We start from the raw sequence: 14,897 nt of genomic DNA on the forward strand, positions 1-14,897 counted from the left end.
ATTAGACACATTTAGTTACTTAGCGAGTGGGTTAACGCTTTTGGACTGCACAATGGTTCAGCTGAAGTCATTGTCAAGATATTTTTGCTGGAGAAAACCTTTTGTGGAGAAGGTATTGATAAATTAGCAGCTCACAGATTGTCTAGTGTGGCTTGTATCGACTGTCAGGGAGATCAGGAAGGTTGGGTTAGGTCAGGTTAGGTTACGATAGGTTATAGGCTGTCAGGGAAACTAGTGGTTAGGATAGGTTAGGATAGGTTAGGTTTGGTTAGATTAGGTTAGGTTAGGTGTGGTTTGATTTGATCGAGTTAGGTGTACTGTAGGTGGTGGAGATGTGTATAGAAGTTGTAGCAATGTGTAGCTGTGTAGTGCAAGTGTTGGAATGTGTAGAAAATAGAAAGTTATAGAAAATATAGGTATGTGTATAAATGTAGGAATGTATACAAGATATAAGAGTGTGTTGAAAGTGAAGATAAGTGTGTAAAGTATAGACATGTATTGAAAATCCAGAAATATACAAACAATTCTGAATTTTACAAATAAAGATAAACAAAATCATGAAAATCTAGAAAACGTAAAAACACAGAAAAACACAAAAAAATAATGAAAAAGTGTAAAAGGTTCACCAAAAACATAAATAAAGCCAAAAAAAAAAAAGAAACAATAATGATATATTTTATAAAAGTTTTCCCTGCACCAGAATCTCCAAGAAAACGCAGAAAAGTAAAAAAGAAAACGACCCTTAAATAACTGGTGAAAAATACGTACAAAACGTCTCTAATGATTCCCAGGGTTTTGGTGCGCTGTGAGAGTGGGTGTTGTGAGTATGGTGTGGGTGTTGTGAGTGTGGGTGTTGTGAGTATGGTGTGGGTGTTGTGAGTATGGTGTGGGTGTTGTGAGTATGGTGTTGTGGAGTGGATGTTGTGGGTGTGGGGTGTTGTGGGAGTATGGTGTTGTAGCGTGGTACAGGGAGGTGGTGCTGGGTGAGTGGATGCCAGAGGGAAGCTAGGGAGATGGGTTGGGGAGTGTGTGGGGATGTTGTGGAGGGTAAGTCAGTGTGAGTGTGGGTAAGCTGTGGAGTATGGTGTTGAGTATGAAAAGGAGTGTGATGTTGTGTGGGAGTTTTGGGTGTTGGGGGAGTATGGTATGGTGGGAGTGGGAAGCTGGGAGTGTGTGGGTACAGAGTGTGGGTAAGCAGAGGGGGTGATCTTGTGAGCATGGATGTTAAAGGTGAGGTAAAAGTGAGTATGGTGTTGTGAGTGTGGATGTTGTGAGTGTGGGTGTTGTGAGTGTGGGTGTTGTGAGTATGGTGTTGTGAGTGTGGGTGTTGTGAGTGTGGGTGTTGTGAGTGTGGATCTTGTGAGTATGGATGTTGTGAGTGTGGGTGTTGTGAGTGTGGGTGTTGTGAGTATGGTGTTTTGAGTGTGGATGTTGTGAGTGTGGGTGTTGTGAGTATGGTGTTGTGAGTGTGGGTGTTGTGAGTGTGGGTGTTGTGAGTGTAATTGTCGTGAGAGTGAGTGCACTTAACCTGCTCACTTAACTATCAAGAACACACTTAACTTTGCCTCATAAAATCAAAGATGGATTCTCAAAAGTTCACATGTTAAAAATCTTCCCCACACATCCTATTAAATATTATAAGAAACTCGTATGTTAAAATATTTCCCCAACTGTAAATATCAAGACACATCTATCTTACTTACTTAATATTACTTAGAAAAATATATCTATACAAAATTAGGTTTAGAAAAGTATGACACAACGGACGAAGGATTTTGACATCCCCACCGAGACAACAGGAGTCGTAGTATTCGTTCTGGAATTCATTGATCACCCTAAGTAGAGATACTTTTTTTGAGTGACTGTACGTTAAATTCACCCGGGTTGAGGCAAGGGTAAAAATGGCGACAAAGTTGAACTGAAACTGTAGTCTTACTTAGAATCCTCCTATTATATTATTTATTTTGTAATAATATTTTTTTTTTACATCTAGTTAAAGGTAACATTCTAATCACGTCTAGTTAAGGTCAAAAATTTAGTCATGTGTCTACTTAAGGGCAAAAATTTAACCACGTCTCTAGTTTAGGGCAAAAATTTTACCCCGTGTCTAGTTAATTTAAAAAAATTAACCCCATCTCTAGTTAAGTTTAAAAAAAATTAACCCCGTGTCTACTTAAAGGTAAAAATTTAACCCCGTGTCCTTTAAGAATTCATTTTTTTGTCTTAGCCTGAAAGAGCCAGATAGATTCGTTCTCACATCTTCAGTTAAGGGAAAAATCTTGATGTACGACCGTGTGAGACTGCAGGTTGTGTGTGTGGGGGAGAATGATGGCGGGAGAGAGTGAGGAAGATTGCGGACCTTGAGTAGGAAATACTGGAGGTGAGATAAATGTGGTGCTCTCCTTCTGGTAACACTGTGGTGATGATGGCACTGTGTGTGTGTGTGTGTGTGTGTGTGTGTGTGTGCGCGCGCGCGCGCGCGCGTCGGACCATTATAACTGACAACGATTTTCTTTGATTCGCAACTTAAATAATTTAATAAAGATAAAAAATATACAATAAAAACGTATCTAACTCGCCCATTTAATCTACAATACCACAAGTCTTCAATCCTCACACGATACAAATTCTCTCTACCTTACCCAACAAATGTTCTTAGGATAAATTTTCTCTATTAAGTGAGTGAATAACAAGACATCTGATTGGTTCACTTCAGTTACGACAGCCATTTCCAGTCCTCCCACAGACAGTGTTAAGAGAGCCGTCAGTGTAGAGGGTCTGTTTGATGTTCTTTTCAGTCTGCAGGTTAATGTACAGTATGTGTTCAAGAGCTCTCAGTTTGGCAGTGTGTTGGAGATAAGGATTATGTGTAGTCAGTCGTTCAGGCGAGTACGTGGGTGTTGTCATATCGCAGGGAACCGCTTATAAAAAGATGGATTCTCAATTATTCATATTTTAAGTTTCCTTCCTACTGATGATTTGAGGACAACTTCTGTTTGTTCAATTAGTGTTTTAACATCAGACAACACCTGTTAAAACTCATCATCTATAACATTAGTATTTTAACATCACACAACACCTGTTACCATAAAACAATGATAATTAGTATGTTTCTCAGGTGAGCATAACGTTAAATTTATTCAACAGGTGGTAAGTCCTGGACGCTGATGTGTGGAGTAACTTAGGTGTCAGCATGCGTCTCAGGTGTGTGTCTCTCTCTCTCTCTCTCTCTCTCTCTCTCTCTCTCTCTCTCTCTCTCTCTCTCTCTCTCTCCCTCCCTCCCTCCTCACTGCTTGCCTCACCTTACTGACCTCCTTTGACCAATTTCTATCACTTCTTTCAATTTCTTTCCCCTGAGTCATGTGCGGTCACTCAGACTCTGGTGACCTGGAGGGGAGGACTAAAAGCTTCATTCATTCCTTCTTTTTTCACCAAATTTCTCGGGTTTTGACCTTAAAAGAAATTGGAGATGGATTGTAATTCCCTGTTGGGTTTAATGGGTTTAGTGGGTTTAATGGGTTTGATGTGTGTGTGTGTGTTTTAAAGTATGTACATAATACATTAAAAGTTATGACTCGTTTCTGAAGAAGTTGCACCAGTTCATAAACCTTTGGTAGTCATTTGCCCCAGCTCATGAAATAACCTAACCTAACCTAACCTAACCTAACCTAACCTAGCCTAGCCTAGCCTAGCCTAGCCTAGCCTAACCTAACTCAACCTAACTTAAACTAACTTGACCCAGCTAACTTAGGTTGTGTTAGGCTAGATTGAATTACGTTAAGTTAGGTCATTTTGCCTAGTTGTTTAATGGGCTCCTAATCAGACCTAGGTTAAGTTAGTTGGGCTTAGGTTAGGTTAAGTTTGGTTATACATACAGTACATATATACCCCCTTATACACTGACATTAAAACCCATCATATAAAAAAACGGGAGGCAGGTAAAAATATTAACAGAAAACTTGAATTTAAGGCGAAACTCTTCTAAAAAGATTTATTTCACCAACGTTAAATATAAGTGGACTCTAATTTTCCGATGTGTGTGTGTCTGTGTTTGTGTCTGTGCCTGTTTGTGTCTGTCTGTGTGTTTTCCACTGATCCAATCTCGTCCCGTCGTTGCTAAATTTCGAATTAATTGTGTTGGAGAAAAAACTTGAGTTTAGCGAGAAAAAAAAACCGCTTGAATTTTCTCCTGAATTTTGGTGCTGCCTCGTCTGTATCGGTGTTTGTATGTTGCTGTTTGTTTGTTTGTGTTATGTTGTGTTGTGTGTTTGTATTGAGGAAGTGATGTGGTTGGGTATTTGTGTTAGTGCATTGAGGAGTGGTGTGTGTGTGTGTGTGTGTGTGTGTGTGTACTCTCTCGGTAAAAATCTTCCCCCCCACACAGTCTTAACAGCTAAACGAAGGCCCCCCCCCCCCGAAAAAAACCTTCCTGGATTACAACTTCAATATACAGTAAATTGTCCGGGCCCACTTTTGTCCAGTAAGCTGCCAGCTGACCCATCATCTCTTTTAATTGTTTCTCCCGCCCCCATCACCTTATTGTCTTCAAGGTTTGGGTTTTGTCCGGGTTTTGTCCAGGTTTTGTCCAATGTTTTGTTTACGTATTCTTCAGGATTATGTCACCTTTTGTCTTTAAGGTTTTGTTTTTGTCCAGGTTTTGTCCAATGTTTTGTTCAGGTTGCTCAGGATTTTGTCACCCTGTTGTCTTGAGGTTTTGTTTTTGTCCAGGATTTTGTTCTGTTTATAATAAGTTCGATAATAATAATAATAATACCGGCCTTATACATAATTAAACACACACACACACACACACACACACACACACACACACACACACACACACACACAACACAACACAACACAGCACAACATATACAACTCACACAACGTAACTCACACAACACATAGCAAGACACACTCACACAATACACACACACACACACACACACACACACACACACACACACACACACACAACACAACACAACACAATATTTCACGGTCTAATTCCCTCTTGGTTTCTGCTGCTGAGTTGACATTTCCGAATTTCGTAAAAAGAATAAAACATTAAAAAATTAATGACGTCGACAGATATTAATGATGTGAGGTTTGTTTTATTAGAAGGCTCTAGTATCCAGAACAACGCGAAATTAAAACCCTGTGATTGTTTTATGGTTGATGGAGCATCTAATTCATCGTGAAATTAAAACGCTGTGAATTTTTGTTCTTTGGTGAAAAATCTTAAACAACGCGAGTTTAAAAAGCTGTGATTTTTTTTGAGGGAATAACTTAAGGAAAGCGAAAATAAATTGCTGTGAATTTTTGCATTGGAGTTCCCTTACCAGCGCAATATTTACAAACTGTGAATATTTTTTTGTTGGTGTAGTGAGTATCTTAAACAATGCGATATTAAAACGCTGTGAATTTTTGGATGATGAAGTATCTTGGATGAGGCGAAATTAAAAGTATAACTATTTGGGTTATGGAAGATGTCAGACAATGCGAAATTAAAATTGTGCATTTATTTTTATTTTTATTATTACTTAAGTTGTAATAAGTGGGTTTTAAGTAAGTTAATACATAAACAGAACTCATGAGTGTCTCAGAAGTAAAAAAAAATAAAGTGCTGCAAAAAGTTAACTTAATTTTAAATGAGGAAATAAATAAATAAAAGCCAGAGAGCCAAGTAAATACGATGTAAATATGTCAACAGGAAATTATATAAATGAATGATTAATTTGGCCAATAAGCGTGAAATTTATAAGTAACTTCAATTATTATCCTCATAGACCATCTTCTCTTCCTTACGCTCCCATCATAGAAAACGGAGAATATGGAAGGATCATGTGGTAGTACTCTCGTCTGCCTGTCTGTCTCGATGAGCGAAGTATACTGTCCATGCGATAACTTGAGGGAAACTTCACCTATTTTAATAAAACTTAGTGTACTGTTTCACATCATTAATATCTTGGTTAAGTTCGATAATCAGCTCCTTTTATTGTTATTTACCAGAGTTATGGCATCATGTTGGTCTGTGAGTTAAATATGGGCTGAGAGGGAGCAAACTTCACCTTAATTGGTACTTTACAGGTTATAACTTCCACCTTAATTAGTACTTTACAGGTTATAACTTCACCTTAATTAGTACTTTACAGGTTATAACTTCACCTTAATTAGTACTTTACAGGTTATAACTTTACCTTAATTAGTACTTTACAGGTTATAAGTTCACCTTAATTAGTACTTTACAGGTTATAACTTCACCTTAATTAGTACTTTACAGGTTATAACTTCACCTTAATTAGTACTTTACAGGTAATTTTGTTTGTTTTTTGTTTATTTTATTCTGGTATACATAAAAAATACCAATAGTGTTTTTGTTTCATAATTCATACCCCTAAAATTCATCTTAATTGGTCTTGTGTTTGTTAATAGCATAGGTTACAGGTTACAGTATTATTTATTTGCAGTTAATGGTTACAAATTAGTTAATAGTCTTGTTGTAGTTAGTGTTTGTAGTTTACAGGTAATTGTTCTATAGAAGACGCATAGTTAATAGTAGTTGTTATAATTAACGATACAAGTTGTAGTGAATAATACTAGTGAAAATCAATAATACTAGTGAAAGTCAATAATACTAGTGAAAGTCAATAATACTAGTTTAAGAATACGAGTCCTCCTAGTTCATAAAAGACCCAGGTAAAAATTTCTAGCAGGTAAGGTGTGTGAATCAAGCAAGCAGGACACTTCTCTGAAATTTACGAGGAACATCTGTTAGTAAGTCAGCACTGGTGGGGGGGCCAGAGAGATTACAGGGTGTCACAGCACTTGAGACATGAGTTGATATACGGTGCTGGAGTCTGGGGGTCAGCTATTAGAGGTCCGGAGGTGGGGGAGGGGGAAGGAGAGGAGGTTAGAGGAGGTTGGGAAGAAGGTTAGAGGAGGTGGGGGGAGGGGAGGTTAGAGGAGGGGGGAGGGAGGTTGGGAAGAAGGTTTGAGGAGGTGGGGGGAGGGGAGGTTAGAGGAGGGAGGAGAAGGAGGTTATGTTGGTAGGAAAGTTTATGGGAGGGAGGGGAGGTTGGTGGAAGGTTAGAGGAGGTGGGAGGGGAGGTTAGAAGAGGGTGAAGAAGTTGGTTATGCTGGGAGGAATGCTTATGGGAGGTGGAGGTTGGAGGGGGAATGTGGTGGTCAAGTTGTGGAGGGAGGAGGTCATGTTTGGGTCAAAAGTAAGAGTATGGTGTTTAGTAAGCTGACCTGTAACGTCATAGAATTTAGTGACGTTGTACACATTGGTGACGTCATGTATCAACCCCACATACACATTGGTGACGTCATGTTTCCTCTATTAAAAGGGGAAAAATAGGATGGCGTAGTTGCGTCACGTGTCATCCTCTGCCGTAGGATATTGTGCAGGATACCATTTTCCTCCATCAGGACAAGACTGAAGGACTCTCTTGACAAACTTCCTCAACAACGTCCTTTATCAATCTCCTTTCTTTTTAAGCAATCAATTTCAGAGATCATTAGTCAAGGGGGGTACGTAGTGCTAAGCCACACACTGCGATAGGGGCGAGCGTCGGATGTCCTTGGTCTGAACGTTCCGACCTTAATGAGTCTGCTGGTGTACTGCCAGTGGACTCGACCCGGATATTCGTCACCAGGAAGGAGTGATTAGATTAATTGGTGACGGACGGACGGAAAGACGGAAGGAGGTCGGAGGAGGAGTGAAGGAGGAAAAGAAGATCTTGGGGTGAAGAGGAAATTTATTATGGCCCAAGTGTGACTAATATACTGTATAGTGTTATATAATTATACACATACTTATATAGTTATGAATTTATATAGTTATACACTTATACACTTGTATACTTATACCCTTATATAGTTACGAGTATACAGTACATGCCATGGTAGAGAGTGAATGGGTATATAAATCTCCTGTATAGTGAAACAGGTGATAAAAATTAACGTAAAATTTATGGTATAGAATATAATTATGAATGTATTTACTTATATCTCGTTGGGCAGGTGTGTCGTGTGTATTGATCAGGTGTGTCGTGTGTATTGATCAGGTGTGTCGTGTGTATTGATCAGGTGTGTCGTGTGTATTGATCAGGTGTGTCAGGTAAACCAGGTGTTATGTGTATTAGATGTATTAAGTATTGTCATTTCACATATTTCATTATCTCAAAGACAGAAATCAGAGAGACAGACAGACAAACAGACAGACAGAGAGACAAAGACCATCATTAAGGAGATACCAAGCTGAGAAAGACAGTGTTACCACGTCCCTTATAGGCACCAGCAAGTTAGGGAATTGGATTATCATGTTGTTGGTAGAACTTCTGATTGGCAATGATGTCGTTACGATAATTCTTTGGGCTCCGTCAGAACACCGGAATCAGAGACTCGGGAAGTTTTACGTGATTTTATTTTTATTGTACCTTTAGGTTTTTTTTATGATACGTGTTATTTTTCTGACTTAATACGATACGAGAAAATAGTGATAAATTCTTTAATTGTGTTGAGAGTTGGGCGATAATTATGATTTCACTTAATGACTGATGATGATAATAATAATATAAACTTTTCAAAGACAATAAGAGAGAGAGAGAGAGAGAGAGAGAGAGAGAGAGAGAGAGAGAGAGAGAGAGAGAGAGAGAACAATAATAGAGACAGAGGGCCATCATAAGCTCCTCACAGCTCGCCCATAAATCATACATTTCTTCTTTTTAATTACACGCTGCAGGTGAAGATATATTCACCCTCCCTCTCTCTCTCCTCCCTCCTCTTTATCATCCTTCCTCCCCCTCCCCTGATTTACGCTTCGTTGTCTGCAGGCTTGTTTGTTACTGTCTGCTTCTCCCATGTGATTGTCTGCATCCCTGGCGGCTATGTTTACGTCCTGGTTGCGTTGCGTCATTGTCTGAGCTTTAAGTTTTTGTTGTTTGACGTCACTATCTGCGTCTATGATGTCACTGATTACTTGCGTTGCGTCATTGTTTTCGTCCATATTGTTATTGTTTACATGTGTTACGGCATAGTTTACGAACACGAGGGTCATTTTCTGCTTCGATGATGTAATTTGTTTGCATGTGTCATCATTGTTTATATGTGTGACGTCATAAAGTATAGTTCGACATCATCAGTTATACGCGACAGCTGATTACATGTATGACGTCATTATATACATGACGTCATCATTTAGAATTAGACGTCAACAGTTATATGCAACATCATCGCTTCTCTCTGTGGCCCCGCTATATACAGTACATTCTAGATATACCAAATGATTTGTGGCCATACTAGGGCCCCGGGAATTTAATGGGTCTATTGGTAATAAGCCCTGGGACCCTAACTTGTGTAAACACGTCAGGGTCCTCCACGTGACTTTAACAGGGTCCTTAAAGCCCCCATTAACGTAACAAAGAGGTCCTTGGCGTATTTAAGGGCCATATTAATCTTACAAAGAGGTCCTTGCCGTAATTAAGGGCCATATTATCCTTACAAAGAGGTTCCTGACGTATTTAAGGGCCATATTAACCATACAAAGAGGTCCCTGACGTATTTAAGGGCCATATTTACCTGACGAAGAGGTCCCTGACGTATTTAAGGGCCATATTTACCTGACGAAGAGATCCCTGACGTGTTTAGGACTGTTAACGTCACCTGGCTCTAGAAGGAGGCGCAGGCGGGGCGTGAGGCAGGTCGTTTGTACCTCAGTTTATGTTCTACTCTTGAAGGTTCCTTAACAGGTGCACATATTCTTGCTGTTCTGTTCCCCTGTTCTTGATATGTTCTTCTTGAGGGGTGTAACCCAGGTGCCACATATTCTTGCTGTTCTGTTCTCCTTGTTCTTGATATGTTCTTCTTGAGGTGCCAACAGGTGCCACATATTCTCGCTGTTCTGTTCTCCTGTTCTTGATATGTTCTTCTTAAGTTGCCAACAGGTGCCACATAATCTCGCTGTCCTATTCTCCTTGTTCTTGATATGTTCTTCTTGAGGTGCCAACAGGTGCCACATATTCTCGCTGTTCTGTTCTCCTGTTCTTGATATGTTCTTCTTAAGTTGCCAACAGGTGCCACATAATCTCGCTGTCCTATTCTCCTTGTTCTTGATATGTTCTTCTTGAGGTGCCAACAGGTGCCACATATTCTCGCTGTTCTGTTCTCCTGTTCTTGATATGTTCTTCTTAAGTTGCCAACAGGTGCCACATAATCTCGCTGTCCTATTCTCCTTGTTCTTGATATGTTCTTCTTGAGGTGCCAACAGGTGCCACATATTCTCGCTGTTCTGTTCTCCTGTTCTTGATATGTTCTTCTTAAGTTGCCAACAGGTGCCACATAATCTCGCTGTCCTATTCTCCTTGTTCTTGATATGTTCTTCTTGAGGTGCCAACAGGTGCCACATATTCTCGCTGTTCTGTTCTCCTGTTCTTGATATGTTCTTCTTAAGTTGCCAACAGGTGCCACATAATCTCGCTGTCCTATTCTCCTTGTTCTTGATATGTTCTTCTTGAGGTGCCAACAGGTGCCACATATTCTCGCTGTTCTGTTCTCCTTGTTCTTGATATGTTCTTCTTGATGTGCCAATAGGTGCCACATGTTCTCCCTTAGTCCCCTAACCCCCCCCCCCACACCTCCCACCTTTCCCTTAAACGTCTCCCTTCCCTCTCTCTTAATCAGGTCCCTCACCCCTTACCTCTAACCTCTCCCTCACCCCTACCTCTTACCTCTCCCTCACCCCCTACCTCTCCCTCACCCCCCCTACCTCTAACCTCTCCCTCACCCCTACATCTTACCTCTCCCTCACCCCCTACCTCTTACCTCTCCCTCACCCCAACCTCTAACCGCTACCTACCTCTAACCTCTCCCTCACCCCCTACCTCTTACCTCTCCCTCACCCCTTGCCTCTAAACTCTCCCTTACCCTCTCCCTTACTTCTTACCTTTCTCTCGCCACCTCTCTCACTCCCTACTCCCTCCCTCACCCTACTCCCTCACCCCTCCCCCCTACCTCTACCTCTTAAACTAGCAAGCCATCTTTAAAGTAACATGGGCGGGGAGACGGGGAGCCTTTACTGCGCCTCTAGACTCCAGTAACAACATTACAGTGACGCCATAATCTGATTGATCTCTCGGTTTTTTTCCTGAGGCTCGTGGTGGCCCTGATGGTGGTAGTTGTTGTAGTGGTGGTAGTGGTGGTTGTAGTTGTTGTAGTGGCGGAGATGGTTGTAGTTGTAGTGGTGGTGGTGGTGTTGGTGGTGGTAGTTGTTGTAATGGTGGGGGTAGTAGTTGTTGTAGTGGTGCTGGTAGTGGTGGTAGTTCTTGTGGTGGTGATGGTTGTAGTGGTGGTAATGTTGGTGGTGATTCTGATATCTCGCTTAACCTAGACAATATCCAGGAGAACTATTAGCATTCACACACACACACACCCAACTTAACACCTCCTCTTATTAACCCTAAAATCCCTCCTCCTCCTTCTTCACCATCTTTCCTCCTTCTTATCCCCCCCCCCAATTCCTCCTTCTCCTCACTATTCCCCCTCACTCCTGCTCCTTCCCATCTCTCCTCCCCTTTACTCGCTCTTTCCTTCACCATCACCGTGTCCTCCTTCCCTTCCACCCTTTATTATTCTCCCCCCCCCCCTCGTTCGTCCTCCCCCTCTCCACCACACTACCTCCTCCTCCTCCTGTACCCATAGATCCTACAGAAGGAGGCATCACAGTGGTCCTTGACGGTTATGGGGTCATCGTACAAGAGACCTTATTCCAGAATGGCTCTTTACCTGTTCGTACTAAAACATGGACAGGTGAAAGACTCGAATTATTGGTGTATTATTCCCGTGTTTACTTCCTCTAGGGTCCTGGGGTTTGGGGTATTTTCCTCTGGGGTCCTGGGGTTTGGGGTATTTTCCTCTGGGGTCCTGGGGTTTGGGGTATTTTCCTCGGGTCGTGGGGTTTGGGGTATTTTCCTCTGGGTTCCTGGGGTTTGGGGTATTTATTTTTCCTCTGAGATGCTGGGGTTTGGGGTATTTTCCTCTGGGGTCCTGGGGTTTGGGGTATTTTCCTCTGGGGTCCTGGGGTTTGGGGTATTTTCCTCGGGTCGTGGGGTTTGGGGTATTTTCCTCTGGGTTCCTGGGGTTTGGGGTATTTTCCTCTGGGGTCCTGGGGTTTGGGGTGTGCCCTCTGGGGTCCTGGGGTTTGGGGTATTTTCCTCGGTCCTGGGGTTTGGGTATTTTCCTCTGGGTCGTGGGATTTGGTATTTTCCTCTCAGGGGTCGTGGGGTTTGAGGTATTTTCTCTTGGGGTCCTGGGGTTTGGGAATTATTTTCCTCTAGGGTCCTGGGGTTTGGGGTATTTTTCCTCTCTGGGATCCTGGGGTTTGGGGAATTGTATTTTTCCTCTGGGGTCTGGGGTTTGGGAGTATTTTCCTCAGGTCCTGGGGTTTGGGCTATTTTCCTCTGGGGTCCTGGGGTTTGGGGTATTTTCCTCGGGTCGTGGGGTTTGGGGTATTTTCCTCTGGGTTCCTGGGGTTTGGGGTATTTTCCTCTGGGGTCCTGGGGTTTGGGGTATTTTCCTCGGGTCGTGGGGTTTGGGGTATTTTCCTCTGGGGTCCTGGGGTTTGGGGTATTTTCCTCTGGGGTCCTGGGGTTGGGGTATTTTCCTCAGGGGTCCTTTTGTAGGATTTTAGAATGTTGGGTTTTTTTCGTCTTTGGTGTTGAGGCTTTTATGAATTTTAGGTTTTTTTCTGTAAGGTTTTTGTTCATGTATAGTTTTTTTTAAAGAATTTTTAGGGGGTTTGTGTTAAGGGTTTTAAGAATGTAATTGTGTGATTTTTTTTTAAGATTTCTGTTTTTTTTAGTAATTCTATCTTGTTTCATATTTGTTTTTTTATGATTTTGTAGTTTTTTTCGCAACAAGATGAGGATATTATTTTTTTATGCAATTTTAGATGCCATTTTTTCCTATGATTGGAGGTTTTTAATTTTTCTGGCTTTTTTAGGTAAGGTTTTTAACATTTGGAATTTTTTTATGCAAGCTTTTATGAATAGGTTTTTTTCCTGCAAGGTTTTTCAGAATTTGTAGTTTATTGTGTGTCAAGGTTTTAGAGTTTGTGTTTCTCGTGTAAAGCGTTACGGCCTGGAGTCATTTGTGAAGTTATTTTGAAGCCAGAATCGTCAAGGGATTGATTTCATTAAAAATAATACCAAATACCCCAACAAAGTATATTAAACCAAACAAGTTCTGCTGACTTATTCCGAAAATGCTTTCAGTTGAGCGTTAGACTTGTGAAGTAAAGAGTAAACCAACCAATTTAGTTGGCTGCCGATTCAGGTTAGGTGAGATTATCATGGCAGCACCAGAGTAAGTTATCATAACACCGAGAAGGCGACTCAAGAAAGAAGAAAAACATAAAAGTAATTATTATTAACTTAAACAATGATTTATAGACTAACAAACCGTGACCCAAGAATGGTTACGAACTTAACATGTTAACTCGGTAAATATAACTAACAGTACAACACCCGATATAGAACTGGGGCCAAAACTCAACATTAAACACAACACCACATAGGAGTAAGGCCCGACATAATGAGAGTGATACCAGACTAGAAAATAACGTTTTAGTACTCAGTTGGCTGCTCAGGTCCACAACACACCAGTGATGCGACACCCTGGTAGAAACTTCTTTAGTTTTTACTGGCCGTCGACTACAGTGGTCATTACGGCCGTAACATTGGGGATTTTATTATGATGGATTTAACTGGTCTTCTTAATCTCGGTTACACCATTCGGGGTCACCTCCAGCACGACCTGAATGTCTGTCTGTTGTCAGCCAAGCAAACTCTTTACTAGCGTTGAGTCGTGGCAACGACCTGATTGGGTCATCGTCAAACTCCGATTACCAGCAGTGCTTACTCATATCTTGGTTTTTTTGAGTCTGGAGAGCCAATATCTAGTCGATCCTCCCTCCCTCAGAGCTCAAAGGCGACTTTTTACCTCAGAGCTCCAATGTAGACTCAGGTCTCGGGTAAACCAGCCCGTTCTCATTATATAGGGCCAAACACCGGCAAGGGAGCGAAGCTTAAGGTGTAACAAGCGTGATGGTTGTTTAGCTTGTTGAGGAAGAGCAGTTCACAAGGACGGAAGTTTGTACACATGATATTGGCTGGCCCGTCCTTGCAGACTCTCTCTCTCTCTCTCTCTCTCTCTCTCTCTCTCTCTCTCTCTCTCTCTAAAAGCACCAACATGAAATTTTACGGAAAATCCTAAGACGTGTACGCTGTATAGTTTTTCCGACGTACGAGAAAATATGTTAATGGTGGCCTGGAATTTTATAGGCAAGATCAAAATTCACTGTCACTCCTATGTGGGGCAAGGCCATGATGCAGTGCCAGGGCCATGATGCAGTGCCAGAGCCATGATGGAGTGCCAGGACCATTATGCAGTACCAAGGCCATGATGCAGTGCCAGGACCATGATGCAGTGCCAGGGCCATGATGCAGTGTCAGGACCATGATGCAGTGCCAGGGCCATGATGCAGTGCCAGGACCATGATGCAGTGCCAGGGCCATGATGCAGTGTCAGGACCATGATGCAGTACCAGGGCCATGATGCAGTGCCAGGACCATGATGCAGTGCCAGGACCATGATGTAGTGCCAGGGCCATGATGCAGTGTCAGGACCATGATGCAGTGCCAGGGCCGCCTTGATGCAGTGTCAGGACCATGATGCGGTACCAAAGACCATGATGCAGTGCCAGGACCGCTGATGCAGTGCCAGGGGCCATGATGCGATGTCAGGACCATGATGCGGTGCGGGGCCATGATGCAGTGCCAGGACACTTGATGCAGAGCCAGGCGCGGTACGGTGTGAGGAGACCGTGCAGTACCGGG

General features: G+C 42.0%; 1 protein-coding gene across 1 annotated transcript; it reads right to left on the minus strand.

Moving 5' to 3' along the window:
• Positions 1–11,999: 11,999 nt before the first annotated feature.
• Positions 12,000–14,500, minus strand: LOC121879773 (extensin-like). The gene is made up of 2 exons (XM_042386554.1): positions 14,454–14,500; positions 12,000–12,645 (listed from the first exon to the last, which is right to left on the minus strand). Exons 1-2 carry the CDS (start codon positions 14,498–14,500, stop codon positions 12,000–12,002), a joined length of 693 nt encoding a protein of 230 aa, XP_042242488.1.
• Positions 14,501–14,897: the final 397 nt, after the last annotated feature.

Source organism: Homarus americanus, unplaced genomic scaffold (genome assembly GCF_018991925.1).
Source record: "Homarus americanus isolate GMGI-L3 unplaced genomic scaffold, GMGI_Hamer_2.0 scaffold17968, whole genome shotgun sequence".
Lineage (NCBI taxonomy): Eukaryota > Metazoa > Arthropoda > Malacostraca > Decapoda > Nephropidae > Homarus > Homarus americanus.